This window comes from Neolamprologus multifasciatus, chromosome 3 (assembly GCF_963576455.1).
Source record: "Neolamprologus multifasciatus chromosome 3, fNeoMul1.2, whole genome shotgun sequence".
NCBI classification, from domain to species: Eukaryota; Metazoa; Chordata; class Actinopteri; order Cichliformes; family Cichlidae; genus Neolamprologus; species Neolamprologus multifasciatus.
Window position 1 is genome coordinate 47,130,988 of NC_140441.1, and position 27,957 is coordinate 47,158,944.

At 42.2% G+C, this 27,957-nt stretch overlaps 1 protein-coding gene across 4 annotated transcripts; it reads right to left on the reverse strand.

The window, feature by feature from the left end:
- Positions 1-25: 25 nt before the first annotated feature.
- Positions 26-27,957, reverse strand: gal3st4 (galactose-3-O-sulfotransferase 4). 4 transcript variants are annotated; one of them, XM_085146230.1, is made up of 5 exons: positions 27,822-27,957; positions 24,843-25,099; positions 10,905-11,021; positions 7,144-7,444; positions 26-4,989 (listed from the first exon to the last, which is right to left on the reverse strand). In XM_085146230.1, exons 2-5 carry the CDS (start codon positions 24,857-24,859, stop codon positions 3,907-3,909), a joined length of 1,518 nt encoding a protein of 505 aa, XP_085002356.1. In that variant the 5' UTR covers positions 24,860-25,099; positions 27,822-27,957; the 3' UTR covers positions 26-3,906. The 4 variants fall into 4 exon arrangements, with proteins under 4 accessions (XP_085002356.1, XP_085002365.1, XP_085002375.1 ...); XM_085146239.1 differs by lacking the exon at positions 27,822-27,957 and adding an exon at positions 27,017-27,803; XM_085146249.1 differs by lacking the exon at positions 24,843-25,099.

Sequence of the window (27,957 nt, forward strand, 5' to 3'; positions counted from 1 at the left end):
CAAACAAGGAGGCAAAAAGACGAAGGAGAGTTAAAGATTTTTTTAATTATTTAGTACAAGAAAACAAACACAACAGATGCACACAAAGAGCGTGATCTACTACAAATTTCCGACAGAATACAGTTTCAAGTAAGATCGTAGCCACATATACTGCAGCTGCTCTGCCTGCTCAGTAACATCTGGATGAGGAATTCTCTGTGAAATGTCCTGTCTGTGGGCTGTGAGAGTGGCTGAATAGAGATCGCTGGCGAAGTGGGCATGACAGAAGGTAAATCACACCACCTACCGCTGCTTCTTACTCTGACCTGTACCGCTCTTGTCCGCTATGTACAACATGGAACTTCAATACTGAAAACGAGCTACAAAATGAGTCACATTACAGTATTTGCGAAAATTCAAATAAAGCTTTATCCTAGATCGGGAAGCAAAGTTTGACTTTCTGCTACCTTTTAGTACCAGAAGCTGTTTTTAATGGAGTGTAATTAAAAGGAATAAAACACACACACACACGTGTTTAAACACCAATAAAAAGTATGAGCAGACAGAGGTGACAACATAGTTACTGTCCTGAATTTAACAAACAGGTTTAACTTTGTTATTTATTTATGTGAAAATGTTTCACCTCATTTTATTTTTACTTATTTTACATTTTTCAACTTATTTGCCATCTTCCATATTTATATTGGAATTAAGTGTGTAATAAAGAAATTTCCACAGCATTAATAAAGTATTTTTTTTATTACACTGTGCTGATTACATGACACGACTGTGGTATCATATAGACCAGCGGTCCCCAGGTACCGGTCCGTGAGTCGTTTGGTACCGGGCCGCGAGAGTTGAGGCTCAGGTGTGAAATGTATAGTTTTCAGCATTATTTTGTTATCGTTTTTATTGTTAACTCGGTTTTCCTGGGTCTTTTCACGTGTGTTATGAATAAATCTTCTTTTTTTCGGTACCGGTACTAGTTTGATTTTGTTGTATTTATCCGCGACACCTTAAAGGCCGGTCCATAAAAATATTGTCGGGCATAAACCGGTCCGTTGCGCAAAAAAGGTTGGAGACCGCTGATATAGAAGGGCGCTCGAAAAGCACAAAAACATTATGACGGGGTTTTCAGTGTATTAATTGTTTGTAGTCCATTTTGGCAAGAATTGATTGGCATTTGTCAGCGATTGAGTATCGACGTGTATGCTGTGTGTAAATAGGACTTATCACCACTAACCTTCAGAGAGTGACAAATGTACCTGGATATAATAGTCACAGTTATCTAATAACCAAAATATAAGGGACACTTATGTTACAGTATGTAGTAGCACTCTATGATAAAAAAAAAATCCATATTGTGTAATTTTTTGAATGTTTAGCTGTTACTGGTGTAAAACATGAACAAGCAGAATAAGGAAGCGATATTCTTCGAAATCTAAACAAAAGCCGGCAGGTGCAAAAGACAGAATGGTCTCTTTCAGTGAAGTCAACACCACGTGACTTGGGAACCAGGAAAACCACGGGAAAGGAAACCATTTACTTCAGTTACGCTGCTGTAACATAGAAGCAGCCGTGCACACGCTGCTGCTGTAACAAAGTAGCAGCCGTGCACACGCTGCTGCTGCTGTAACAAAGTAGCAGCCGTGCACACGCTGCTGCTGTAACAAAGTAGCAGCCGTGCACATGCTGCTGCTGCTGTAACAAAGTAGCAGCCGTGCACATGCTGCTGCTGCTGTAACAAAGTAGCAGCCGTGCACACGCTGCTGCTGTAACATAGAAGCAGCCGTGCACACGCTGCTGCTGTAACATAGAAGCAGCCGTGCACACGCTGCTGCTGTAACAAAGTAGCAGCCGTGCACACCCTGCTGCTGTAACAAAGTAGCAGCCGTGCACACGCTGCTGCTGCTGTAACAAAGTAGCAGCCGTGCACACGCTGCTGCTGTAACAAAGTAGCAGCCGTGCACACGCTGCTGCTGTTGTAACAAAGTAGCAGCCGTGCACACGCTGCTGCTGCTGTAACATAGAAGCAGCTTCCGTCGTTCCAAACGTCTGCGCAGGCTTGAACTCCAGAGACCTTTCTGGATGTAACATCGAGCACATTTTAATTAGCGCGACTGAAATAATGTTGTTGAGACCCCAGACAGGACTATGACACTCCTGAAGCAGTCAAGAGTTTCACTGTTAACGATGGCTTATTTATGAATGAAGAGAAAGTCAGAGTTTCAGAGTAAACTAAAAGAAATCACTGGTTTCCTGAGTGAAGGGAAATAAACACTTTATGTCCCTTTGATTTTAAGACATTGTTCAGTATTAGTCGTCCCTTTGACTCTCTTTAAACAGACTGACTGTAAAAGATGAATAATATCCTTTCATCAGAGGAGGTAGCCACTCAAACACAGTATGCCTGAATGTCCCTTACAGGCCACTGCTGAGGTGACCAGATGTACACTGTAGGGTGGCCGACTCTGGACGGAGAACAAGACGATCGAATGTTTGACACTGGGCAATAAATTCAATACTTTCAACAATGAACGAACACCTACGATCTAGGAAACAACCTGTTGTAAGGAGGTTCCTTTAAAAACAAAGTGGCGCATGCATATTTCATGTATATGCATGCAGTCACGTCTGTCACCTGTGCTACCTCGCATGCAGGGATGACCTCACTAAGGCAGGGTCAACACTGTCAGTGACCCCACTCTGTGACACTTCTTATGCAATCAAAGAAACGTTGTTTTCAGTCTGTGTTAGATTGTACGGACAGCAGTTGGTGACACAACTGAAACAGTCGTCTAGCTTTAGCACTTTACCTGCTAACAAACTCCTAATATGGTCTGTGACTCTACTTTCCTTCCACAGGTACGTCCTCAGAAAGGAGGGAAAGGTAAGCATGCTGGCCCTGCACTTGCCCGATGTAACTTTGGACCTCAGTATGGAGGTCAATGACAAAATGAAACTGGGACTGCTGTGAGTCACTGCGAGCTATAAGCTTTCTGCCCGACAGGTTCCTAAGACGTGGTTAATGTTGCTGAAAGTGTGGATCTGAAACAATATAGCAACCTTAGTCTAAAGCTAAAAGATGTATTTTCCTAAATGTAAACAAACTGTGGCAGAAAACTGAAACTCATAATCCAGAAATAGCTTTTAGAGTCCAGACTCGCCACTCGACAGCACAAACAAGCCTGTGGTGTTTCAGGAGACACGCCCACAGGCACTTATTTTGAAGCACTACCTTAATTTCACTGGGGGAAAAAAAATTATTACACAAACCTGATGTAAATCAAAACATTTAAAATCCTGCCTAAAAGTGAATTTTTTAAAATTCACCTGGAAGATGTACCTGTACCACCACAGCTGCTATCTGCGGACTTCTCCTATAGATGAGATTTACTGTCTCCGAGCCGTGTTTAAAGGCAAGCTCACGTAAAAAAACAGTCTGTATGTTAAAATACAAAAAAAGAGTTGAGCAAGGAAGCGATCATTTGTCTGATGAAGTCAATAACAGCTGTTAATGCAACAACAAACCTAAAATCTTGGTTTTCTGCAGTGCTCTGTCCAGCGAGACCGTCTTGATGTTTTTATTTTCACAAACTCCCGCCTGTGTCGTTAAACTGTCGGATCAGCCACAACACCCGAGCGGTGTACCCCTCCTCTGTAACCTTGGGACAGCTTGTACCTTTTATTTAATTTAAGCATTAACACAATAAGAAAATGCAGTTCCACTAATAAAATAGACGGTCACTGGGAGTAATTGCCAACGACGAAAACATACCAAAGCAGAGAGTGTGTTCAGGAAAAGAAAGAAAACTGGAAGTGCTGCAGAGAAGCTTGTTTCCTTCTCACATGTAAACTAAATTTGGCTCAGGCGTCTCTGGTCCGTTTCCCCTCACAAATCAAAGGTAACATGTAACTCACCTTAAACTATCTCAATCTTTCTTTTTCTCGCACTCCTTTTAAAGTCTGGTTACTCTTCATTATACGGCTTCCATCCCAGTCTCTTTCTCTTTCCATCTCAGCTTCTCCCATCATCATTTTCTCTCCTGTCCTAGATGAATCATGTCTTACAAAAGCACCACCAGCTGCTAGCAGTCCCTGTCCCTGCTGTCCCAGCTGGGGTTGGACAGCCCGTGGGAACTGTTTACTATCCAGCAAATCTTTGTATTGGATCTCGGGCCTAATCATCCTCAGACAGGCCGTCCTGGTAGCATTGTCGAGGCCCGGCTGGAGCTCGTATCCAAGAATCTTTACTACTCCGCTCTGAAAGGGTCGGATATTTTTGTCTCGTATCCGGTATGCTTCTACGGGCTTTCCACCATCCTTCAGACAAACCCGGCCCAGGATTTCCCGCCGCACCCTGAGAAGAGCTACTTCTTGCTCCATCTGGGCACGACCAAACTTGTCGATATCCTCCCAGAACGTGCGGTTGAAGGCTTTGTATAGGTACCAATCTAAGGCGTTCCACTGGCGTAGCTTCTCCCGCTGATGATCCGTTAGCGACAGATTGGGCAACATCTTGCCTTGTGAGCGTCCAGCTCTAGCACCGACGCCAGCCGCCACGGCAGCTTTGCCGACCCAGCTTCCGCTCATTACGCTGTTGCTGCTGGGCTTTTGCTGCCGAGCGTTAAGGCTAAACGAGACTACAGCATCCAGGGGCCAGCAGAGGGCATGTCTCAGCAGGATCATAGACTGGTCAAAGTACTCGGACACAAGAATCAGTCTGAATGTCTGGCGGATCATGGCCTCACCATGCTGAGCTAATTCCACTGAGAAATTAGCATTATTGTCCATGCCAAAATCAAACCACAGCAGGTTGCGGGCATAGTGGTTGTTGCGAAGACGAGGGTCATAGTATTTATTTGGGTCGTCGACAAAGTCGCCCAGGCCTTTTGCTTTCCGAAAGGCAGGAGCTACTTCTTTGTAATAAGCAAAAGAGGACTCAGCCAGCGCGACAGGATCCCTGATGATAGAAAAGTAGAACGTGTCTGCAGGCATCACTTTCTCCACCTGAAAGACAAAAATTGAAACAGTTACAAATAACGATACTACTGCAGTAGTATCACGTATTGTCTGACATCAGTAACGGTTTAACTATCCATTGTTTTAATTATGAAACCAACAGAAGCTCCTCTGTGTCATAAACTGGCTGCGTGAAGGCAGATGAGGACCCAAACGCAAAACTCACGGAGACAAAAAGCTGAACTCAAAATCACCGCTTTATTTCAGGCTTCACAAAGAAACAGAACTAAACTGGGAATGCTAACAGAAGACCGAGGGAACACAGAAAAGCACACAGGTTCGGGGAGGAGACATTTACGGCGCGACACCGAACTGAGGGAGACGTGGGTCGTGTCCAAATTCATGGGCTGCATCCTCCTGAGGCCGCATTTGTAGACCGATTACGTCACAGCGACGCGCCGAAGGCTGTCCAAATTCGTAGACTCCTCCGAATGCAGCCGACAAATGCGTCCTCCTTTTCCCCGAATTTGAAGGATGGGTCGGGTGTGTCCTTCGTGGCCTATCATATCCCAGAATTCATAGCGCGGCCCAGCCAAACTCCAGTTTCCAACAATGGCGGCCGCTACTAAGTTTTAAAATTACTCTTACTAATCTTTCTGGGTCACAAAATAAACTTTTAACATATTTTCAGGCGAGAAAGTAGCTGTGTAAACATCAAATATCTGCTCGGTTTATCAAGATATCGCATGTTTGCAAAAGTGCTTCGACGTTTTCGGAGGCGTCTGCTACCCAGCAGCTCGATAGCTCGCCGGGAGCTCGAGGGTTACTGATGCGGCCGAGAACGGCACAACTCCCGGCACATCATGTTCAGATCACCGCGGACTTTCGCTACTCGGGTTAAACGTAATATATAAGTCACTTAGACAACCTAAAAATGTTATTGTTGGGCTTTTTTCAGTGTTTTGTTTGTTCGCGAGTAATCCCCCGGGTGGGTTCCTCCTTGGTTTTCACACAGCTGACTAAACGTCAAACAGAAAACTGATTAAACAGAAGTGTGAGACGGTCGAGAATTTACGCCAGTGTCCTGTTATATTTTAGATAGCAAGGAGCAGACAGTTTATTAAACTCCACCGAGACAGCGGTGACGCTATTCAGAAGGCTAGACCGTCCAATTTCACGGCTGTTTACTTCCGGCCTACCCGGCCTTCTGAGGACCCGGCCCACGTAGACCGCGAAGGCCGGGTCCTCAGGAGGATGCAGCCCATGAATTTGGACACGACCATGCACATAAATACACAGAGGGTTAACGAGGGACGTGGGAGCACACGGGAAACACAGCTGACACAGATCATCATAACAAGACACGGCAGGAGTAACACAACACTGACGGGAGACTGTCAAAGTAAAACAGGAAGTACAGAGGTGCAGACAGGAGGAGAGAAAGAGCACAGGCATAGCGGGCTGAGGAAACATGGAATAAAACACAAGGAGGGGAGACGAGGGCTAACAGATACAGAGGGACACACAGGGGGTAAAAGTCACAAGGGGAACTCAAATAAGGAACAACTTAACAGAGCAACTCAGGAACCGTGGCCTAAATAAAGAACAAAATACAAAAATACATGAAAACTAAGAATGCTGATGTCATTCTACCGCTGATCATGCTCAATCTGGACAGAGGGTTTGGCTTGCTGACACGGGTATTTACAGGTATTTACACTAGCAGTCTGGTGATTAGCCGGAATGACAAATAGTGCTAATGCACGGCCCGGCAGAGTTAGGCTAACCAACCCCACTGGGACCTTCTAGTGATGGGTGAAGGGTTCAGTTTGCTAAGAGTCTGAAGGTTTAGATGGGCTGGCATTCCTCCTACAACCAGGCGGTTAAGTCAGACTCAGCATGGAGATAAGTGTCTGTAATTTCTAAATGAACATCACTTTAGCCCACAAAATGACCTCTGTGTTTTTTTTGTGTGTATTTTGTTCATTAGTTGTTACAGATTATCTTCTGCCACTTTTTATTATATGGCTGAGGCTACTGATGTCACATCTGTATGAGTTTGTACACTTTCATTTTCTATATATAAACTATAAAATGAGTCTCTTTAAAATGTCCAGCCATGTTGGAAATCTGAACAGTGGAGGATTATACAGGTTGCTGTATGATTATCAAACCATTTTCAGTCATTACTGTCAGCCTTACCTCTGGCCTATTAAACCTCATGTGATTGCCCATGATGTGAAACTCCGTGGCTCGGGGACCTCGATAACCTTTGACTCTGTGAGCATTGAAAGGTAGTGGGTACCCCAGCTGGTAGCCCAGTGGAAGGGCAAAGCGAAGGTTGCGTTCCTCTCCAAAGCGGTACAGCATGTTGAGCACTGTGCTGCTTGCTGTTTTGTGTGTCTTGAGGAACATGATGTGAGTGTGGGGCTGACAGGAGCCCAGAGACGGCCCCTGGGCATCAGGGGACGAAAAGATGGAGTGAGCAGCTGGTTGGGCACTGCTGTTGGACGAGTGGGAAGAGAGGAGCAAACTGTAAATAATTATTATTCAGAACATCTCTGGGATTTTACCACAACTCAAATCTACTCACAATATGATAGTATTGACATTTCTACAATCAATGCAAATCAATTCTTAGTCTTACTTCACCCCACATCAGAAATAATGTTTAAACCAAACAGCTTAGCAGCATCACACTGTCTCAACCGATAGACCTGATGTGGCTGTTCACAGGAAATGTAAAAGAAAGGACAACAAACAGACAGTTCAGTTGCTGAGTACACTTTGAACCGAACTCCTTACTTCATGCAAAGTTAAAATGTCTTAAAGAAGTATAAACATATGAGCTTTGAACTGATTTCATAACTCAGTTTTATTCCTGTCTGGATGGTTTCCTTCTAAGCAGATGTTACATAAACACAGACACATCACAGCCAAAATGTTCAAAGCTATACTGTGGTAGCACGGGGATTTCATTTCATACAGGCACAAATACTCCAAGAAAGCAGCAGCAATGATTTCTTCATTATTAATAGCAAACTGAATGAGAAGCATGTGATTGGGTAGCATTTGTCCTGCAGCTGTGGCTCAATAGTTGGGTAATAGTGGGACAGCAAGAACAACAGTATTTCACAACATTCATGTCCCTGTTCTGTGGAACCAGGGTTCAGGAGACAGACATTATCTCTACTTTGAAGACTAGCCTTACAGATACAGCCACTTTAAAAATGGCTGTCTCATCCCTGACAGGACCGTGGGTGGGCGCGCGACGGATTTCTGACCAATTGCCAGCTGATGGGTGGCTGTAATGATACCCTCACCTGGACGATGCAACCATGGGTGGTAACGTCCCAAAAGCAGCATTTAGGAAAACCGGTGGTAATATCTTGTGTATCCACCAGGGGGCGCAGTGTGGAGGCACATTCATTTATGGTATAACAAGCCTGTAAATCAGGGGTGGGCAATTCCAGGCCCCGAGGGCCGGTGTCCCTGCAGGTTTTAGATGTGTCCTTGAACCAACACAGCTGATCTAAATGGCTAAATTAGCTCCTCAACATGTCTTGAAGGCCTGGTAATGAACTAATCATGTGATTCAGGTGTGTTGACCCAAGGTGAGATCTAACACCTGCAGGACACCGGCCCTCGGGGCCTGGAATTGCCCACCCCTGATTTACAGGCTTGTTATACCATGTACATGTGAAACTTGAAATATTAGAATATGGTGCAAAAAACGTATTTCAGTAATTCTACTTAAAAGGTGAAACTAATGTAGACTCATTACATGCAGAGCGAGACATTTCAAGACTTTACTTGTTATAATTATGATGATCATGGCTTACACTTATGAAAACCCTGGATAGTATAATCATACATATGTACATATGTGTGTTATGGAAGACCAGGATGCTTCAATAGCAGCCTTCGGCTCTTCTGCATTGTTCGGTCTCATGTGTCTCATCTTTCTCTTGGCAAAGCCCGTTCAGGTCACGTGAACATGGGAGCAACAGATGTTTGCAGATCAACAATGGAGAGAGCACGACCATGCAGCGTTTAAAGCGTGGAAGTAATCACATTACTTTGAGTTTGATTCTGTAAAAAGTGACAAAAACATCAGCGTTTGCTGCACACTCTGCGTGGGAAGAAAACTTCTTTCTACACCGAAACGTTAAACTTCAACTCTGAGCGAGCAGCGAGCAGCGAGCATGCTCCCACGGGAATGTGACAGAGAACCCCCCGGATCCTCCCACTGACAGGACCGCTGTGGGCAAACCTCCACCCGCCCCACTCCTGCTAAACAGGTGACAATAGATTTAAGAGCTGCTGAGTCTTTGGTTTTATTTATTTTCTGCTGTTTTTACTTGCATCTATTTGAAAGAGTGAAAACACAAAACATTATTTTATTTTATGTGCTGGATGCAGAAAATAGATTTAAATGTTAAACATTCTTCCAGTCACAGAATGTCGCATATTATTTAATTTTTGCTTGATGCATAAAGTTAAAAGATTAAAACTAACAAAACAAGTTTTTCATTTGATTACATTTTATATGATGGATTATGCATAAAAAGTAGAACTGGGCTGAAAGGCCTGTTGCTCTATTACATATTCAGGTTGTTTATCATGGTTTTAAAATGTAACTTTGCAACTAATTACTTTTGAAAATAAGTCATCAGTAAAGTAACAGGATTGCGTTCTTGGAAAAGTAATCAGTAATTAGTAACTAATTACTTTTTCAACTGACTTGACCGACACTGCTCTCCATTCTTCCTCCAGACTTTAGGACCTCGGTTTCCAAATGAGATGCAAAATTTGCTCCCACTAGAAACTGGACTTTGTGCCACAGATTAACAGAGCAGCTCTTTTATTCTTTAGCCAGGTGATTCTGTTTGTTGTTCAGGATCGGCTTGACATGAGGAATACAGCATTTGAAGCTCATGTCCAGGATCCATCTGTGTGTTGCACTAACTCCAGCCTCAGTCACTCCTTGTGAAAGTCCCTCACACTGTTGAACGGCCTTTTCCTAACAATCCTGTCCAGGCTGAGGTCATCCCTGCTGCTTGTGCACCTTTTTAATCCACAGAACTTTCTAATAATGTGCTTTGATGCAGCACTTTGAGAACATCCAACCTCTTTTGCAATTAGCTTTTGAGGCGTTCCCTCCTTATGGAGGCTGTAGTGATGGTTTTCTGCACAACTGTCAGGTCAGTAGTCTTCCCCATGAACCAGACTTTGAACCTACGATATTGAACCTTTTCCCAATATTCTAATTTGCTGAGCTTTTGAATTTGAAGTTTTCATAAGCTGTAAGCCATAATCATCAAAATTATAACAAATAAAGGCTTGAAATATCTCGCTTTGCATGTAATGAACCCAGAGCAGCATCTAGCGGTGTGGCTGTTATTTTACTATTACTGTATTATAGTATAAATATTGCTATATGCAATATTGTTGAGCATGTATTTGCCTATGTAGAGCTTACAGAGAGGGGGTTTTCAACCACTGCAAACATACTCCCATGCTGTAGTCTGCATGTTGCTCGACATGGATGATGCTGTTTGTCAGTTACTGCCAACTGGTTGACAAGTCAACAGGGACTAGCGCGATAATAGTTGACCAGGAATGAGACAAGGACAAAAACATTACACACTAGTTTATGCTGAGTTAGTATGAAACGTAGAGAGAGCTGTTTCAGCGGAAGCTCTGTTTCACTTTAGGTCTGTACAACTTCACTTTTCTTAACAGACGGACGAAAAAAGAACATCCAATGGTTGTACCAGCTCTACCACATATTTGTGACACTGTTACCATGTGACAAAAACCCACTCTATAGGAACACGGGCAGCCCACAGTTGTCCATGAACTGCCAACATAATTTCCTCATAATAGAGAGAAATGAATCTAACTATGACGCAACAATGTAAAACTCCAATGCAGTTCAAATTGAAAAAGCAAAACCATACCTCTTGTTGAAGATGATTCCCAGCAGCTGGGTGGCAAAAGCAATGGCCACAATGAATAGCAGCGCTTTCCACATCCAAACTGGACCCAGCCGACCACAAACCAGCGATCGCAACATCCTGTGAGGAGAAGAGAAGGATGGATGAATGATGCACATAGTTGTGAGCCCAAAGCAGTCAGTGGAAGAGGAAGATACAGAAAAAGAAGGGGAAAGGTGTGGAAAGAGAGCAATACGGATGGATGGATGGATGGTAGTCGGACGATTGGATGGATGGGTGGATGGATGGATGGTAGTCGGACGATTGGATGGATGGATGGATGGGTGGATGGATGGTAGTCGGACGATTGGATGGATGGATGGATGGATGGTAGTCGGACGGTTGGATGGATGGGTGGGTGGGTGGGTGGATGGAAGAATCAAACACAGTAAGATAATGTCATTAAAGTGACAGGATAGGATTTGAAGAGGAGAAAAGGCATGAAGAGACGGGGACAGCTGGATGAGTCATAAAACAAAAACGACTTAAGTATCTTCGGGAAGGAAACCAGTCTGAAAATAGATCTTGTATTCCTTAGGTACTGTTGTCCGGTTCATTCTTATAACAGAAGATGAATAAACTCAAAGTATACTTTTAACCAAAATTTAAATACTAATCAGTTAAAGGTTCAAGTTAATTTTACATAGCACCATGGACTTTTCCTTGGCTAGCGAACAAGGAAAGGCTGCCACTCGCTATTGATAAGAGTTTTTTATAATGCGGCACAAACAAGGCATGAATGTGATTGGTTTGAAAAAGTTGGGGAGGGGTCACAGTTTAAACCTGGCCTCCCTACTGGTCTTTGGTCTGGTGTCTGGCTCATGTTTCCCCTTACACTTTGTGCAGGGGGCTTGTCTCTGTAATGAGAAGAAAGACGACTCCTCTCTACTTTACCATGGCAACCGCCTCTCTTCTCGAGTCAGCCCACTGGAGAGTGAAACTCTTGACACCTTGAAATTTTTGTACTGTGCTGCACCATCTCCAATGAATTCATTCCCCAAAAATTCCTAAGGGGGGACGGGGGAGGGTTCCTCCCTGTTTATGCTGTGTTTTTATGTACCAGTCTGCCTCTGATACCAGTGTCCTCTATTCTATGATACATATTTGTGTAGTAAAACATGTTATTATGAGTTACAAATTATGAGGTAATTGTGAAACCTAAAATAATGGGGTGTATATGTAATAAAGATTTTTTAAAAATGTGTTCAAATGTGTATCTGTTCATAGTAAACATGCATGTATTGATGTCTGTAACTGTAACTTTAATCTCAGCCAAACGTCTCAGAAAACGTCGGAGCACTTTTGCAAATATGTGGTGTCTTGATAAACCGAGCAGATATTTGAAGTTTACACAGCTACAGTATCGCCTGAAAATATCTTAAAAGTTTATTTTGTGACCCAGAAAGAATAATAAGAGTAATATTAAAACTAAGTAGCTGCCACCATTGTTGGAAACTGCAATTGTCTGGGCCACGCTATGAATTCTGGGATAGGTTGGCCACGAAGGATTCACCCATCCTTCAAATCTGGGGAGAAGGAGGACGCATTTGTCGGCCGCATTTGTCAGAGTCTTCGAATTTAGACATTTGTCACGTCGCTGTAACGTAATCGGCCAACAAATGTGGCCTGCGAAGGATGAATTTGTACACAGCTACGATACCGGACACAGGTTCTTCTTCTTCGAGGTTTAACAGCAGCTGGCATCCTTGTACATGCAGTGCTGCCATCTTCTGTTTCAGTCCGTTATTACACTCTTAAATCCTACTACTTATTCCTGCGTCTTTTGTGATCTTACAAAGCTTCAAACGACGCGTCGACTATTAAAACAGTCGTCGACGATTTCGATAGTCGACGTAATCGTGACTGGTCGACTAATCGTGGCAGCCCTAATGTCTATTGATGTCTATGGTGTTTCCATAGTTGGCACTACTAATTATTAAAAGGGTTTGCCCATCTTAAACAGTAAGTGTGACAATACTTTCCATTATCAAGCATTTAAATAAAAACCCAACAGCACTAGAAAAGGGATAAAAATATACATCAATAAAAAGTCTTTTTTTTTTTTTACATATTATCACCCTGTAGTGAGCTGTAAAATGAAATAGCACTTTCAGACAGTACCAGTCTGTTTTTCAGTGACATCGATTGCTGTCACACAATCACACTGGAACAGATCAATGTAACAGGATTTGTGATAGATGTGTGTTCATTGGTTTGGAATCACACACAGGTGTCATCAGAGCGTGAACACAACTGGCATGGTCTTTTTGTGTTTGATAACAAAGGAACACTCACAGGAAGTGGCTAAGTAGTAAAATGCTTATTTGTAATAAGCTGCTACATATTGCCAAAACAACCTTGCAACTCTGTTGAAAGGAAGCGTATTTCCTCACTTTTGTTTTTTATTATACTGATAAAGAGCTGATACACTTATCAAAGCTTCCCATGGGTCTTTAAAGCTGAGAGGGGCTCTGTGTAAAGACCATAACATACAATTCACATCAATTCAATTTTATTTTTACAGCACCAAATCACAACAACTGTCCCCTCAAGGTGCTTTATATTGTAAGGTAGACACTAAAACAATCATATGACTCCTATGAGCAAGCACTTTGGCGACAGTGGGAAGGAAAAACTCCCTTTAACAAGAAGAAACCTCCAACAGAACCAGGCTCATATTCATATCTATCCAACTTAACAGGATGCCTTGTTCCATCTAGCTGGGCGAACAGAAAAAGAAAGAGACCATTCGCACTATTACAGCAATATTGTTTTCAGAGTATAAAGGCAACTTTGTCGACTTTGCCACATTAGCTTTGTACTGTTAAAACATCTTTATTAACTTTATTTTTTTATTTAACCCTAAATAATTAATTTAAAAAAAAACCTCTACAGTTAAATATGTCCAATAATTAATTTTAGTCTTATACTGATGTATATTACTATTTCAAGTAACCCAGTTACTAATGGGCTAATGGGACACTGGAAAAGTTTGGGGAAAAACTTCTTGAGTGGACTTGGAGGCGTTGATGACTAGAATAATCTTCTGACACTCTCCTAATATGTGATGGACTAGTTCTCTATGATAATTTGACATTCAAACCCAGACGGATTCATAACACTGCAGTCAGGCACGTTATAGTGTGGTGTGTCATATGACAGCTGAAACAGAATCACACTTCCTCTAAATAGATTTGTGCATTTCACTGTTCACTTTGATCAGATCTGATCACACTGCCTCTCTGTCTGATTATCACTTCTGCAGACCAATGTGAGATTAATATTAGGGCAGCAGCCACCACCCTGTTCACCACATATTACAAGTCTGAAATGCCCACGCAGAGTTGGAGGGAGAGGCTGTATACGCTATATATGGTTCTATAACTTGGGACCATGTTAAGACTTGGCGTGTGAAGAATCCCTACACCCACACCTTCCCCTATGTCTCTGCGAAATCGCAGCCTAGCGCCGCCCATTGCACACCACAGTCTCTCCATCCTAATAAACCCGTTATGGTTTTGCTATCAGCATCTTGTTCTGTGCCCACTTGTTCCATTCTCACATCTATTGCTAGCTATTTCAAGTTACCTGGCTCTCCGTCTGAAAATCATAGCTGTGTCCCCAGGCCGGTATCGGTGACGCTGTTATTGTGCAGCTGCAGAGAGCTCGGAGCATCTCGGAGGCTTCAGCTGCAGCAGATCCACTGATCGGGCCGTGGACCCGGATCAGCCCCGCGGAGGGACACGGGCCGGAATACGTCCCTGTTGGGCTGAAAGCCCGTTTAGTTCCGAGGACGTAAAACGAAATTTTCTTTCTTCCAGCTGTAAACCTTCCTGCCTATTGTGCTGATAATGAGAATACAGTAGAGTCAAGAAAAGAACAGAGGATGTGGCGTACTTCCGGGAAACATCAAAATAAAAGCATTCATGTGTATGGAGCGTGAGCAAGCCGTGAAGGGTATTAGCGTTAGTCGACGTGGGTGCCGAGCAGTGGGTCGGGGGGTCTGGGTCCGTTCATAAAAATCACTGTACCCCGTCCGATGAACTATACACATACTCAGACTACAGGTTTGAATTTGTCATGTCGCCTGTAAAAGCGGCTCCGCGTTGTATCCGGCTGCGTGCTTTTATTAAGTGCGTTATTCCGCTTCGCTTTGTTTTATTGACATTAGCTTGGTGAAGGGGGTTCGCCATATCTGACGTCACAGGGTGACGCTGTTAGAAAGGCATCCGCAAAAAGAAAGACTCGTTCCCATCGCTTTTCCTTGACCTCGAGGGAAACAAATCCAAGTCTAGGAAAGGTGGTAAGAGAACTGATAAGGAGTTAGGAAAAATGCTCTGAAAATCCGAAAGACCCTGCGCTTGTCTCATTAACAGTGTGATGCCGGATATCCGCCATATTTAAACTACAAAGTGCACGTTCTACTCCTTTAATCTAATCTCCGCAGGTCATTTGGACAATGATTATTAAAAAGGTTGGAAATTTGTCGAAAACGGAAAAATTAGGCCAGATTTACTAACGCAAGGAGGAGTACAACTACATGGCCTTATGACATGTATTTGTAAAGAGGAGAATATTTAAATGAGTCACTACAAAATCTGTGCCACACAGTTTATTGCAAATTTCATAATATCTAAAGCCCCAAAAATCATGTCTTATGCCTGCTGTGATAGCTACATCTTTTTTGTTTGTTTGTTGCTTAAAGACAGGAGATAGATGATGATGTGGATGTTGCAAAGCTGTGCCAAAACCTTGTCTCAGTAAAACTTTGCACTCAAGCTTATAGGCGAGCCCCGCATATTGCTCTTCAATAATTCTGGGATTTTCATGTAAAACTACAAAAAAAAAAACACAACTCAGATTCTTTTTCTCAGCAGTGTGCACACAATACACAATTGCTCATAGGGGGTCATATGATTGTTGGGCTTTTCTCTGTATCTATGAAGCGCCTTGAGGCGACATTTGTTGTGATTTGGCGCTATATAAATAAAATTGAATTGAATTGAATTGAATACATCTTATTTTCTCGTATTAACCTGCTGTGATCTAGTGGAACTCCTTTCCTCCGCGGTTAGGATTTGTGTGACTGCAATAAATTCCATCCATCAAAAGTTTATCAAAAGAAGTAAAAGTTTATGATGTCCCTAAAAGGACCCATCTCATCTTCAAGAACTCATTGTACTGTATCGCCTCTTTAGTGTACTTTGCTCTAAGACTGCTGGCTTACTTGTGGTTCCCAGGTAGACGTAGTAATGGGAGGCAGAGCCTTCCGCCTGCTCTTCTGTGGAAGCCTGTTTCTGCTGGCACTTAACCGTACAATCGAATGTGCCTTAATGCAACTGTTTATGTGGTTTGGTGATTGAATTGAATAAAGTCTGCAATGTGGCGAAGAGCATTACTAATAATGCAAACTAACTGTACAGAACCTCAGACAGACTTATCAGTAAATATATATCAGAATCTTTATCTTCTAAATCTGCCTTCTTAATAGGAGACCGCGACTCAACTAAAAGTTGTTTTTATTCCTGTTGTGTAATGTTCAGAGTGCAGCTGTGCATTTAACAGGCTGTTGCTAAAACTAAAAATATAGCAGAGGGTTGAAGAAACATTGGGACGAATGTGTAAAATGTATCACCCTGATCCATGCTCTGGTAAGAAAATCCCAGAAAGTTGATTCAGTGTTTTCAGAGGGAGAAACGTTTCATCACAACAGTCTTGTCTGGGATATACCTCATCATAACTTCTTGGAGGTTTCCCTAAGAGAATAAGCAATCTTATAGCTGGTGGCTGCCCACTACACCTAATTTTAACGTCAGCATAAAGTTACCTTATTACCTAATCAGTAAAAGCTACCTTAGTCTACATTTTGGGGCTTAGTGTTGAAAAAGATCGAATACCTTTTGACACAAAATTCCACTAATCACTGTCACACTTTCCTGATTTGGTCTCACTGCCGCTTAGCACCAAGAATAGAGAGACCACAAGTTTATTTGATTTAACAAGTTTAGCGTACAATAGAGAAAAAAAGTCTCTCTTAAAAAAATGGGAAAATGGGATTCGGCAGGTGAGGGAGCCAACAGATGTGGACCGACTGTGATTAGGTGACCTGTGCCTCTGCTGCCTTTGAGGTAACTGTTATGATCCATCACTGCTTCATGTGTTTAAGCCTCTCTCTTAGCCTAGGATGAGTCCCAGGGCTGGACGGGGACAAAAGAAATCAGCCCAGGCATTTTGACTAAAACAAACGCCACTGTGACAGTGATGTATACGGTCTTGTTTGTGTATATTTATCAATTTAATAAACTTAAACCTACACCATCCTCCCTGTTCTGGTATTCTAAACAGTACTTAGCCAAAACCCAAAGACTGCTTGGTCGAGTTAACCTCCTGAACTATCTACAACACGTGGTGGAAACCTGACAGTAAGACAGAGAAGACTAGAGGTGAGACTTGACCATTACTGAATATTAAAAATAATAAATGACAGGTTTGGTGATATTTTCATAAACTATTCATTTACCACATCAATAAACAGCATGGCAGCGCAAAATATTTTTTCTAACATGGCAACCTTCAAAAAGTGAAAGGAGACAGAAAGACAGGCGAGAAAGAAAAAAGCTTAATGGACTTTTTGATGCCATCTTACACACAATACTGGTACAGAATCTAGAAGATGTGGGGAAATACTGGCATCAGATACAGTACTTACTTCTGAAGAAATTATGATGGGACTCTGAAAAATAATTACTATGTACAATAATGGATTTCTATACATTTTAGATCAGATGAAAACTTTGTTGTAAGATTCAGCCAATTATTTAATAATTGTATTAAATAATTATTTAATACAATTATAAATAATTATTTAATAATAATTAATAATATTTAATAAAAGCGAGACATTTTAAATGAGAATAAGAAAGAAAAGTATTTCTTTGTGCCCCCCTCTCCCTGTTAATACCCCACCTGGCCCCCTGGCAAAACTTTGCTAGACCCGCCCCTGCACAGTTACCAGCTGTCAGCTACTTAGAAAAGGATCCTGGTGTTATTTGTCTCTCAGAAACAGTTCATAACTTCCCTTCAGCTCATTCATGTCACCTAAAAGGTAAACCTGTTTCTCCATCACCTGTTCAGCTCTGATGATTCAGTAAGGACATCTCCTGGTTTCATCTTCATGTTTCCTTCTCACCAGCAGAGATGGGCAGTAACGCGTTACAAGAACCGCTGAGACTTTGATTTTATTTATTTTCTGCTGTGTTTTACTTGTATCTATTTTAAAGAGTGAGTGTTTATGCTTGATGCATAAAGTTAAAACATTTTCAACAAAACAAAACTTTTTCGTTTGATTACATTTTATATGACGGATTATGCAGAAAAAGTAGAATTGAGCTGAAAAATCTATTGCTTTATCACCTATCCAGGTTAAATCATGTTTTTAAAAGTAACTAAGTAACTAATTAATTTTGAAAATAAGTAATCAGTAAAGTAACAGGATTACTTTTCGGGGGGAAGTAATCAGTAAAATGGTAAATGGCCTGCATTTGTATAGCGCTTTCCTAGTCCCTAAGGACCCCAAAGTGCTTCACACATCCAGTCATCCACACATTCACACTGGTGATGGCAGCTACATTGTAGCCACAGCCACCCTGGGGCGCACTGACAGAGGCGAGGCTGCTGGACACTGGTGCCTCCGGGCCCTCTGACCACCACCAGTAGGCAACAGGTGAAGTGTCTTGCCCAAGGACACAACGACCGAGACTGTCCAAGCCAGGGCTCAAACCGGCAACCTTCCGATTACAAGGCGTAATTAGTTACTGATTTTTTTTCAAGTAACTTGACCAACACTGCTCACCACATATACAAACCGACATCATGACCAGCAGCTTTACAGCTGTGGCTCCAGCAAACATCAGCTGATACTAGAAATTAATATTAAATAAATTCTAACAACTTCTTACCTGAAGTTCAGTTCACCTGACACTCGGACCGGCGGCCGCCTCGGGTCTCTCCTCCTCCTGCCTCCCCTTTCCCTCATCCACCTGCTGCCTCTGTGGAAGATCCGCCATAGCCACCACCAAACAACTGACTTATTTTTACACATCTGCCAGCATCTGGCCAATCCACCACCTCTCATTGTTTATACCGTTAAGGGAAGAAAGGCAACAAAAAAGCATCGACACCAGGCGGTGGGCCGATGGCCAGTCCAGCTATGGAGAGTCCCTTTAATCAGCCTTAATCAGCCAAACCACCTGTGTCTTGTTATCTTCAGTAGTCACAAAATGCAAGGACCAGCTCCACCACCCCGTCTTCAGTAGAATATCTGCCAACTTAGTTCAGTAACAGACTCAGCCCTGGTTGCTTCTTTGGTAATTCTTCCTTCAACATCTTCTCCCTCCCTCGTCCCCAGTGTTTAGCTGCTGATTGTAGGAGCAACTTTATTCCTCCGTAAAAGACTCACCAACTTCCTTTAGACTGGTTTGTTTTCATTGGAGCTGAGCTGGATACTCACCTCTGATTTCTGACGAACAGAGTTTGCATTGCACGGTAGATATGGCCCCTCCCTTTCTTCTTTAAATGTGAAGTGGTGTCGGAATCTTCAAGTAAGAAAAACATTCCTGCCCATGCTGGCTCTGTTTGTGCTGGCTCCGGGTTCATTGTGTAACTGAAGCCATCAACATTAGCAGGACGCTTACATTAGAGCCTCTTATTGTGTGTTTTGTTTGGGTTTCCACCAGTGTGGAATTCCCAAAAGTAGGGAGGGGATAGCCTAACATATAAAACGGGAAAAGACCACCGTGTAATCCATTTTTGCCAACAAAGTAATTGTATTCTGATTATCACTTATTTAAGCACTAACTGTAATGGAACACAGTTACTCATATTTTGTATTTTAAATGCGTAACGCTGGTATGCTTTAGTCTGTTACTCCCCAATACTGTATATCTGTTCATCTGCTACAGCAGGTAAAGACCAGCTCCACCTACCTGGTGGCTGAAGGAGTGGCTTTATTTCTTGATAAAAGATAGAACTGGTTTGTTTTCTTTGGAGTACTGAATACTCTGAATACTCGTTTCACCTGTTTACCTGCCTGCTCATCCTCTGACTCCTTATACTTGGAAGACAAACTAGTGAATGTCACCCTCCACTCTTGACAGCTCTGCCAACCTTTCAAGTCAGCTTTTCCTCCATTCTCCATACTTTCTGTGGACATTGCATGAAATAACTCACCTGGACTATCAGCTGTTTCCTCCTTTGGATTCATGTCTTTTATCAGTCAGTTTGCTTCTTGTGTTTAATAACCTTGAAAGAACATTACACACTGTGTAGATTGACATTCCCTGGCTTATCTGTATCCAAAAGTGGAATTAAAGGACTTAACATCCAGCTGTGGCAGGGGTGTAGTCTTTGGTCACCGCTGCAGGGGAGGGGTGGTGCAGCGGGCTCAAGGAGGCTGAGGCCAGGGAGGCTGAGGGGGCAGGGGGAAGTCATTTGCCTGATGAAGTCTCATCCTTTCTTCAGTGATGCCGGGAAGCAGAAGAAAGAGGAGTGGAACGTGAGGTCGACTGGAAAGCTGGCCTAACTGAGAACGGGTGCAGAACCAAAGAGTCTTGTGTTCAATAAAGCAAAAGTAAACAGTCACCTGAGCATCGTGTGGACTCTGGATCATTCAGAGTGGTGCTGAAACCCACACTATCATGTCCGACCTTAGCCTGCACTGCCTGCGCAGCCAATTCAGCTGCTGGCCCAGATGCTGGCGGAGATGGCGGCCATGCGTAGCAAGCAAGCGACTGCCTGAGGGATCAGCTGGACACCTGCGGGATGTTGGAAGGGGTCCATTTTCACTGTGGGTAACATGTACGTGTAACATGGTAGTGACAAATAAAAGCAAATCATCCTCATTATCAGGTGCTGGAGCGGCTGGTTGGGGTCACCACATTGCCGCTGCCCCTTCAACTGCCGGTGACTATGCACCAGTTCAGAGAGACCATGACACGCAGGTTTTCCTGGCGGCCTTCCAGGCCACAACAGAGGGGGCTCTGATGATCCGATGGGTGCGCTTCCGTCGGCCAACGAGCCTGGAGGCTGAGGTCACCCTGGTGGAGGATCACCTGGCTGTAGGGCAGAGGGAGTGGAGAAAGCCAGCTACCCGTGCCGGGGGGACGTGTGAGGAGGAGGCCCCCTGGCTCGCTCCAGCCTTTTTATGGTTTGAGTTTTTTATGGTTTGAGTACTACTTAAACAGAGTTTAAGTAGTACTCAAACCAAGAAAACACCCACAACTATTTCCTGAAATGTTTTGCTTGTTTTTTTAAAATTTCCAATATTGTATAAGAAGACAAAACTGCAAATATGAACACAGATTTTTATCTAACTGAAGCCTTTCATTGAGCTACCAAATAAACACATTGGTCCTCTCTGTCTGTGCACACATGGCAGCACGTCTGCTGTCATTGTGTTCATATTTAGCAGACATAAGTGACACATTAGTTTTTGACTCTCTCACTAAACTAAACCAGCCTCAGCATGTGATCTTTTTTACAATGTTGCATTTTCACGTTCTTTACAGATATTTATCACCATTTGATAACATTTCTAGAGTAGGTGGCATTTAAAATACGAAACATGATTAACTGTATTCGTTTAAATAGGTAATATTCAGAATACAGTCCCTTCGCTGAAATAAATTTCGTGTTCTCGCTTGTCTGGACTTGATAAGTTTACACAGGTGTCCGGACTTCCCGAGAACACACTGCGATCCCTTTACAAGAATGGAAGTGTACTTGATGACGTCACAGCTCCGGAGCTTTTACCGCCATCCCCTCTTAACTTAACTGTGATTAATGTTTGCAATGGAAATTACACATGACATAAAACAATGACACATGATGTAGTCGATTTTTTTAAGAAAAAAAAGATCATTTTAAGCACTTTCACGTGTCTGTTTCAGGACGTCTCATCTCAGATCTCTCTGACACTTTTATTCTGTTTCTGGTCTTTATCTCATTGGATGATGTTTGCATGTGTGTACGTATACATGTATTTTATGTTCACCTATGTGTGCTTTTGTGTAAATGTTTAGACTTTTGTATATGTATGTGCATATTTGCATGTACACATATATTTTTACATACATATAAGTGAGATGTCTCACAATGTTTTCTATAATGATTTCATCTTATCTATTTTAACCGCGACCGTGGCTCAGGGGGTTCTGTAACCAGAAGGTTGCCGGTTCGAGCCCCGGCTCGGACAGTCTCGCTCATTGTGTCCTTGGGCAAGACACTTCACCTGCCGCCTACTGGTGATGGCCAGAGGGGCCGATGGCGTGATATGGCAGCCTCGCTTCTGTCAGTCTGCATCAGGGCAGCTGTGGCTACAACTGTAGCTGCCTCCACCAGTGTGTGAATGTGAGAGTGAATGAATAGTGGAATTGTAAAGTGCTTTGAGGGTTTCGAAAAGCTCTATATAAATGCAATCTATTATTATTATTATTATTAATTCTTTTTTTATTATTATACTATCCTTCTGTTCAGCACTTTAGCTGATACTTGATGTCCTTTAAATGTCCTATATAAATAAAGGTGACTTGACTAATAAGCTTCCTACAGTTAGGCACAATATATGACAGAAATACAAGCTTAATCTCTCTTAATAAACATTTTATAGAATGTTTTTTATTGTAGTAAACACTCAAAACTTACTGTAGAAAGCTGGGGTTTGGAAGAGAATTGAACAAATATTTAAAATATAATCTTATCATTTTTGATCGGATTATCTCCACGTATTAACCTGCTGTTTTTAGATTTGATGTGTAGCATTAGCAACCTGCTATCTGCTAATAATCATGTTCAGATCCACATGATTATTAGCAGACAAAAAGAAAACATATTACTGATACAGAAATAGTTTTCTATATGAGATCACTGCAAAAGTGCAGCCTTACCTAATGTCCACCCGGCTGTTACTCATTTTATATTAAGATTTAAAAGTCTAGTTGGTATTGGTGTGGCGAGTAACCTTCAGTAATAGTAACAAATCACACAGCAATAGTACCGTCATGTAGCTGCAAAAAGCATGACAATATATTAAGTAATATATTAAGAGTAACTTAACAGGATACGTTACAAAATAAGGGGCATGTATTCTGTAATCCCCAATCAGACCAGGAGTGACATGTTTAGTCATGTTTAGCTGCATGTTCTCCTTAAATTGCTGGCTGGCTGAGTGGTGTCCCAGAAACGATGTGGGCTTCATAGATAATTGGCAAACTAACCCAGACCGTGGTTCAGGGGGTCGGGACGCTCGTCTTGGCATGGAGTCTGGGGAAGCCAAGGATCGAACCACCAACCTTCCAATCAGCAGTTGATCTGCTCTAGCACCTGAGCCACAGCCACCCCTAGTGGCCAAACATGTCACTCCTGGTCTGATTGGTCAGGGAACCAGAGAAAACGACAGTCTGATATTGATTTGGAAAAGTGAATCCAGGTGTCAATTATAATTCTATGGAATTCATGTTTATCTTGTCTCCTGCTCTGGCCTGAATAGTTACAGGTTTTTCAAGAGTGTGAGGCTGGGTTTCCAATTCAGTCATCCTGGCCTCCAGAGCAGTAAACAGGCTACATTTATTAAACATATCACTATTGCTGTCATGGCGAGTGCTGTGTTGCAGGCAGGATGAAGGACCCAAACAGTAGTATTTAGCTGAAGTGTATTTTATTTATGTTAGTTCTTTTTTAACTTGTAGTTCTAAATTGGAAGATTATCGTGATCTTGAAATATCTTGAAAAAAATAAAATCCCCACGGCTTGCCCTGGCAAACGTGACAATGCCTAATTTGTGGATTGTCGATCTTCGGATCCACATACGTATTTGAGCAGCTATTCTCTACCATGAACTATGTTAAAAACAAAAACCGCTCACGCCTCACAGACGACAGCTCACAGTCCTGCGTAAAGATGAAAGTGACTTCATACAGCCTCGGTCTGCAGACGCTGTGCGCAGAGGTTCAAGAGCAAAAGTCCCATGTCAAACATATCATGGCAGACCTGACGATGTTTGCATGAATTTGCTTTTCTGCTTCTCTTTGACCACTTTTCACACACGGTTGCTGTACGCATACAGCTGGCTTTAGCTTTCCAGCACAGAGCCCGACACATAACACAACAGCAGAGAGAGACCAGACTTTAAGGTGGCAAGGCGTGATTGCGGATGACGCTCAGGTGCATCCACCTCTCCTGCAGAGGCCCTGCAGGCCACACCCCACCATACACATGAACCATTTTTTAGCAGCATAATGCTTTTTTCCAATTATTTGTAAAATTCAGGGCAAGCCCAAAGGTGATGTAAGAATGACGGCTCACTTTTTGTTTACTACATGGACAATTTCAGTTCAGCTTTGTAATTCATTTAAAAGAGACCTTCAGCTGGATGTCTTTCTTTTTAAGAGTTCAAAATGTGTTCATTGCATAAATAAAATTTAATTTTCTTTGTAGCACTTCATGGATTTCATAAGCAACACTTTATAGCTGTTTATACAAAGCATAAAGGTAAAAATGTATGCAGTGTTATCTTCATTTTAGATGTTAAAAAGTATTTGCGGCTCCCAGTGTTTTCTTTTCCGTGGAAACTTTGGGTCTTAAAGGTTGCTGACCCCTGAACCAAACCATAAAATAATGCCTATCTGCACCACAGAATGGCTGTCGCCGTCCTCCATCTTTAAATTGTATTACCCTTCCAGGGCCTGAAGCTCAGTAAAGCGCCACGGTTCTTATCAGTGTTTCCAGTATTGGACTTTGTCACTGTTTAGTTTTCACATTTCCTGTTTTATTGTGTTAGCCTCGGACTGTGTGTATGTTCCACTTCCTGTGTCATTATTTAGATTTAGTCCAGCTGTGTGTACGCACCTGTTTCTTGCCATCATTAGCCGGTGTATTTAACCCCTCGGTTTCTCTCAGCTCCTCATCTTGTCATCGTCTAATCCGCGGGTGTGTTTCCAGGTCTACTTCAGTCAGCCAGTCTTTCAGTTTCAGATAGCTTATGTCCGTCCAGCCTCACTAATAAATACCATCCACACCTTCAATCTGCCTGCGAGTCCTGCATTTGGGTCCACTCGCTCTCTCTCTACAGTGTGACGCCTGACAACTTGACATCGACCAATCAGCTGAAAGGAAGAAAAATCTTGTCAAAATTCGTACTTGCAAGTTGAAACTCACAAGCATGCGAGGGAACTTGAACACGGAGCTTCACACATATTTTTTTGCTTTCTACCCGTAAACAGACATTAACCAAACAACTTGTAACTTCTTTAATTATCTTTTACAAATACAAATCTTTTTTACACGCATTTTTACATATTTTGGTTTACAAGTGTAACAGGGTCATAAATCACATTGTTATAATTACCCAAAATGTGTTCTAAACCCCCAAACTGCTCCTTTTATACCTGACTTTTAGGACCTCCAAGCCTGTAGTTATGTTCATTATCAGTTAGAGCCCCTCCTCATTCTTTTCTTCTTCTTCTTTGGTGCAACCCTATAAATACAGTGTACCCCTTTTGCCTCTCCCCTTTTCTACAATTCCCCTGTGGGAGAGGTGGGTGTCATTTCTTTCCAACACTTTAAAACACACATATAATGCATATTTAGCCACCTGGATGTTTCTGATTGCGATTTTAGTTCAATTATCGTCATTATTAAGCCTGTTTTTGTTAGATGTTATAAGTGTGTAATATGTATGTATCATAAGTGTGTTTTAGGCGCCATAAATGCTAGCATGAATATATACTCCTTGCTAGCTTGGAAGTTGTGGTGGGTTGAGGTAACCCTCTTCCCCACTGTTTGTATTTGGTCGTAGGAGCTGGAGCGGGCAGATTATTTACTTGGAGGTCTTTCTTTCTTTTACCTTTTTTATCAGGATTTCATGTTGATATTTTTTGTTTTATCTTATGTCAAATATGTTACGTGTAAATGCATACTTTATGTTTAATGTAAAAATAAATGCCACCCCTTTTCTACAATTCCCCTGTGGGAGAGGAGCTGGAGTGGGCAAATTATTTACTTGGAGGTTTTTCTTTCTTTTACCTTTTTTATCAGACACAACGCAGAATCACACCGGTTACACAAGGTTACAAAACTCACTTCACAACTAGACAGTCTGATTTACAAGTACAAAATATTTATGTCCATAATTCAAAAGTTCGTAATAATGCAGCTGTCCTCTGAATCAATCTGCAGTCCTAATCCCGAGACCCCTTTGCACAGTGTTCAGAAGAGTTGTTTCTTATAATTCTTAAAATGTTTCTTAAAGGCACATTTATCTTCCTTCAGCCTCATTTAGCATATAAAATGAAATACATCTAATTTTCTTTTATGTACTTGCTGTGTAACTCTTTTCCTCCACACATCACAGACCACTAATCACACTTTTATCAGCTAATATCTAATATAGCGTTCCATGTTCTTCCTCCAGCAACAACTGTGTTATTAACAAAATGCAGTTACAATGAAGATTCACACAATCTGCTCAACTGTGTTCATGCTGCTCTCTATAAAACAGGAAGTGATGTCTGACCTAACAGACTTGACACAAGAGGGAGAAACACTGAGGGAAGAATTTGGAACAAATAACTGGACTAAGTTCACTATGAGGATCAATACAGGAAATAACCTAAACATTATAAAAAACCATCTCTTGATAAATAACCGAAACTGGAATGTCCAAAACACTGAAAACAACTGACCGAGGACCATGACAGTGTGTGATTTGGGGATTTGTTTGTATTCATTTACACACCAAGACTTCAGGACGGACACATAGCTGAAAAACTAGATGAAGTTCCCGTCAATCCAACCATTCTCTTCCGCTTATCCTTTTTCAGGGTCATGGGTGCTGGAGCCTATCCCAGCTGTCTTAGGGTGAGAGGCAGGGTACACCCTGGACAGGTCGCCAGGCTGTCGCAGGGCGATGAAATTCCCCAAATCCGAAAAGCAAATCCAGAATCTAAAATTGTGTATTTATTTAGGAGTTTAAATGTAATTAATTCCCAATTAGAAAACAAGTTAACTTTGCTGAAACTCACCACTGCTCACACGGTGTGGACAGGAAGCCGTCCTCGTTCTAAATTTAGAAGCAAAGCCTCTTATCAGTTCACTGGTGCCTTTGTTAAGGAGCACAACACCTGCTGCTCCTGACCAGGGTCTCCTCCACTTTAATCTACATGGCCCAATTCAGAGAGTCGGAACTGCAATATCTGCTTTTGTTCTATTAAACACAAAAACAGCTGCAAAGAGGAACTGATGAAGTCACTGCTGTGTTTAGAATAGGTAACAGTGTGCTTAGTGGTTGTGTTAATGTTTTGTCCCAACATGGTTTTCTAATAATGATGACAACTACAGTAATACTCATTATTACATCATCAGAAAAAAGAGGAAACAAACTGTCAGTTTTTTTATAAAGCTTTTATAAGTTTTATAAAGCCTTATGAAGAGAATCGTTTTACAACATCAGTGTTACATCCCTGAATTAATGTGACATCATGTGCACCAAACTGCACCGTTTATACTTTTGTAAAATGACTTTTCCACACAACTACTGTCCTGTGAAAAACTAAGAAGGCTCCATGATTCAGTGCCACCTTTAACACTTTAACACCTTTAGTAAGAAAGTACAGGCGTGAGGCAGGTTAATGCTTCACTGCAGTGAAACTGTAATGAACCCTGTCACAAATCTTTCTCTCTAATAATTTTGTCTTAACTTCAGATTCAAGTTTTATGTTTTATTAAAGGGAAATCAGACTGTCTCGTTTTATTGCCACCTCCAACACCCTGATGTTGCGCACTTTACAGCGTCGCTGTTTGGATGTTTTAAAAGTAAAACTTACTCACGGTGCGGTTCAGCAGGTCTTCCTCGTATAGCGGTGTCCGGTTAGTGAAGAAAACAAAGGGCGTCCTTGTTGCACTGCTCCTGTTGGCTCAGCGGACGGCTGAGAAAGACCTCTGAAGTTACCGAGTCATGTGGTTC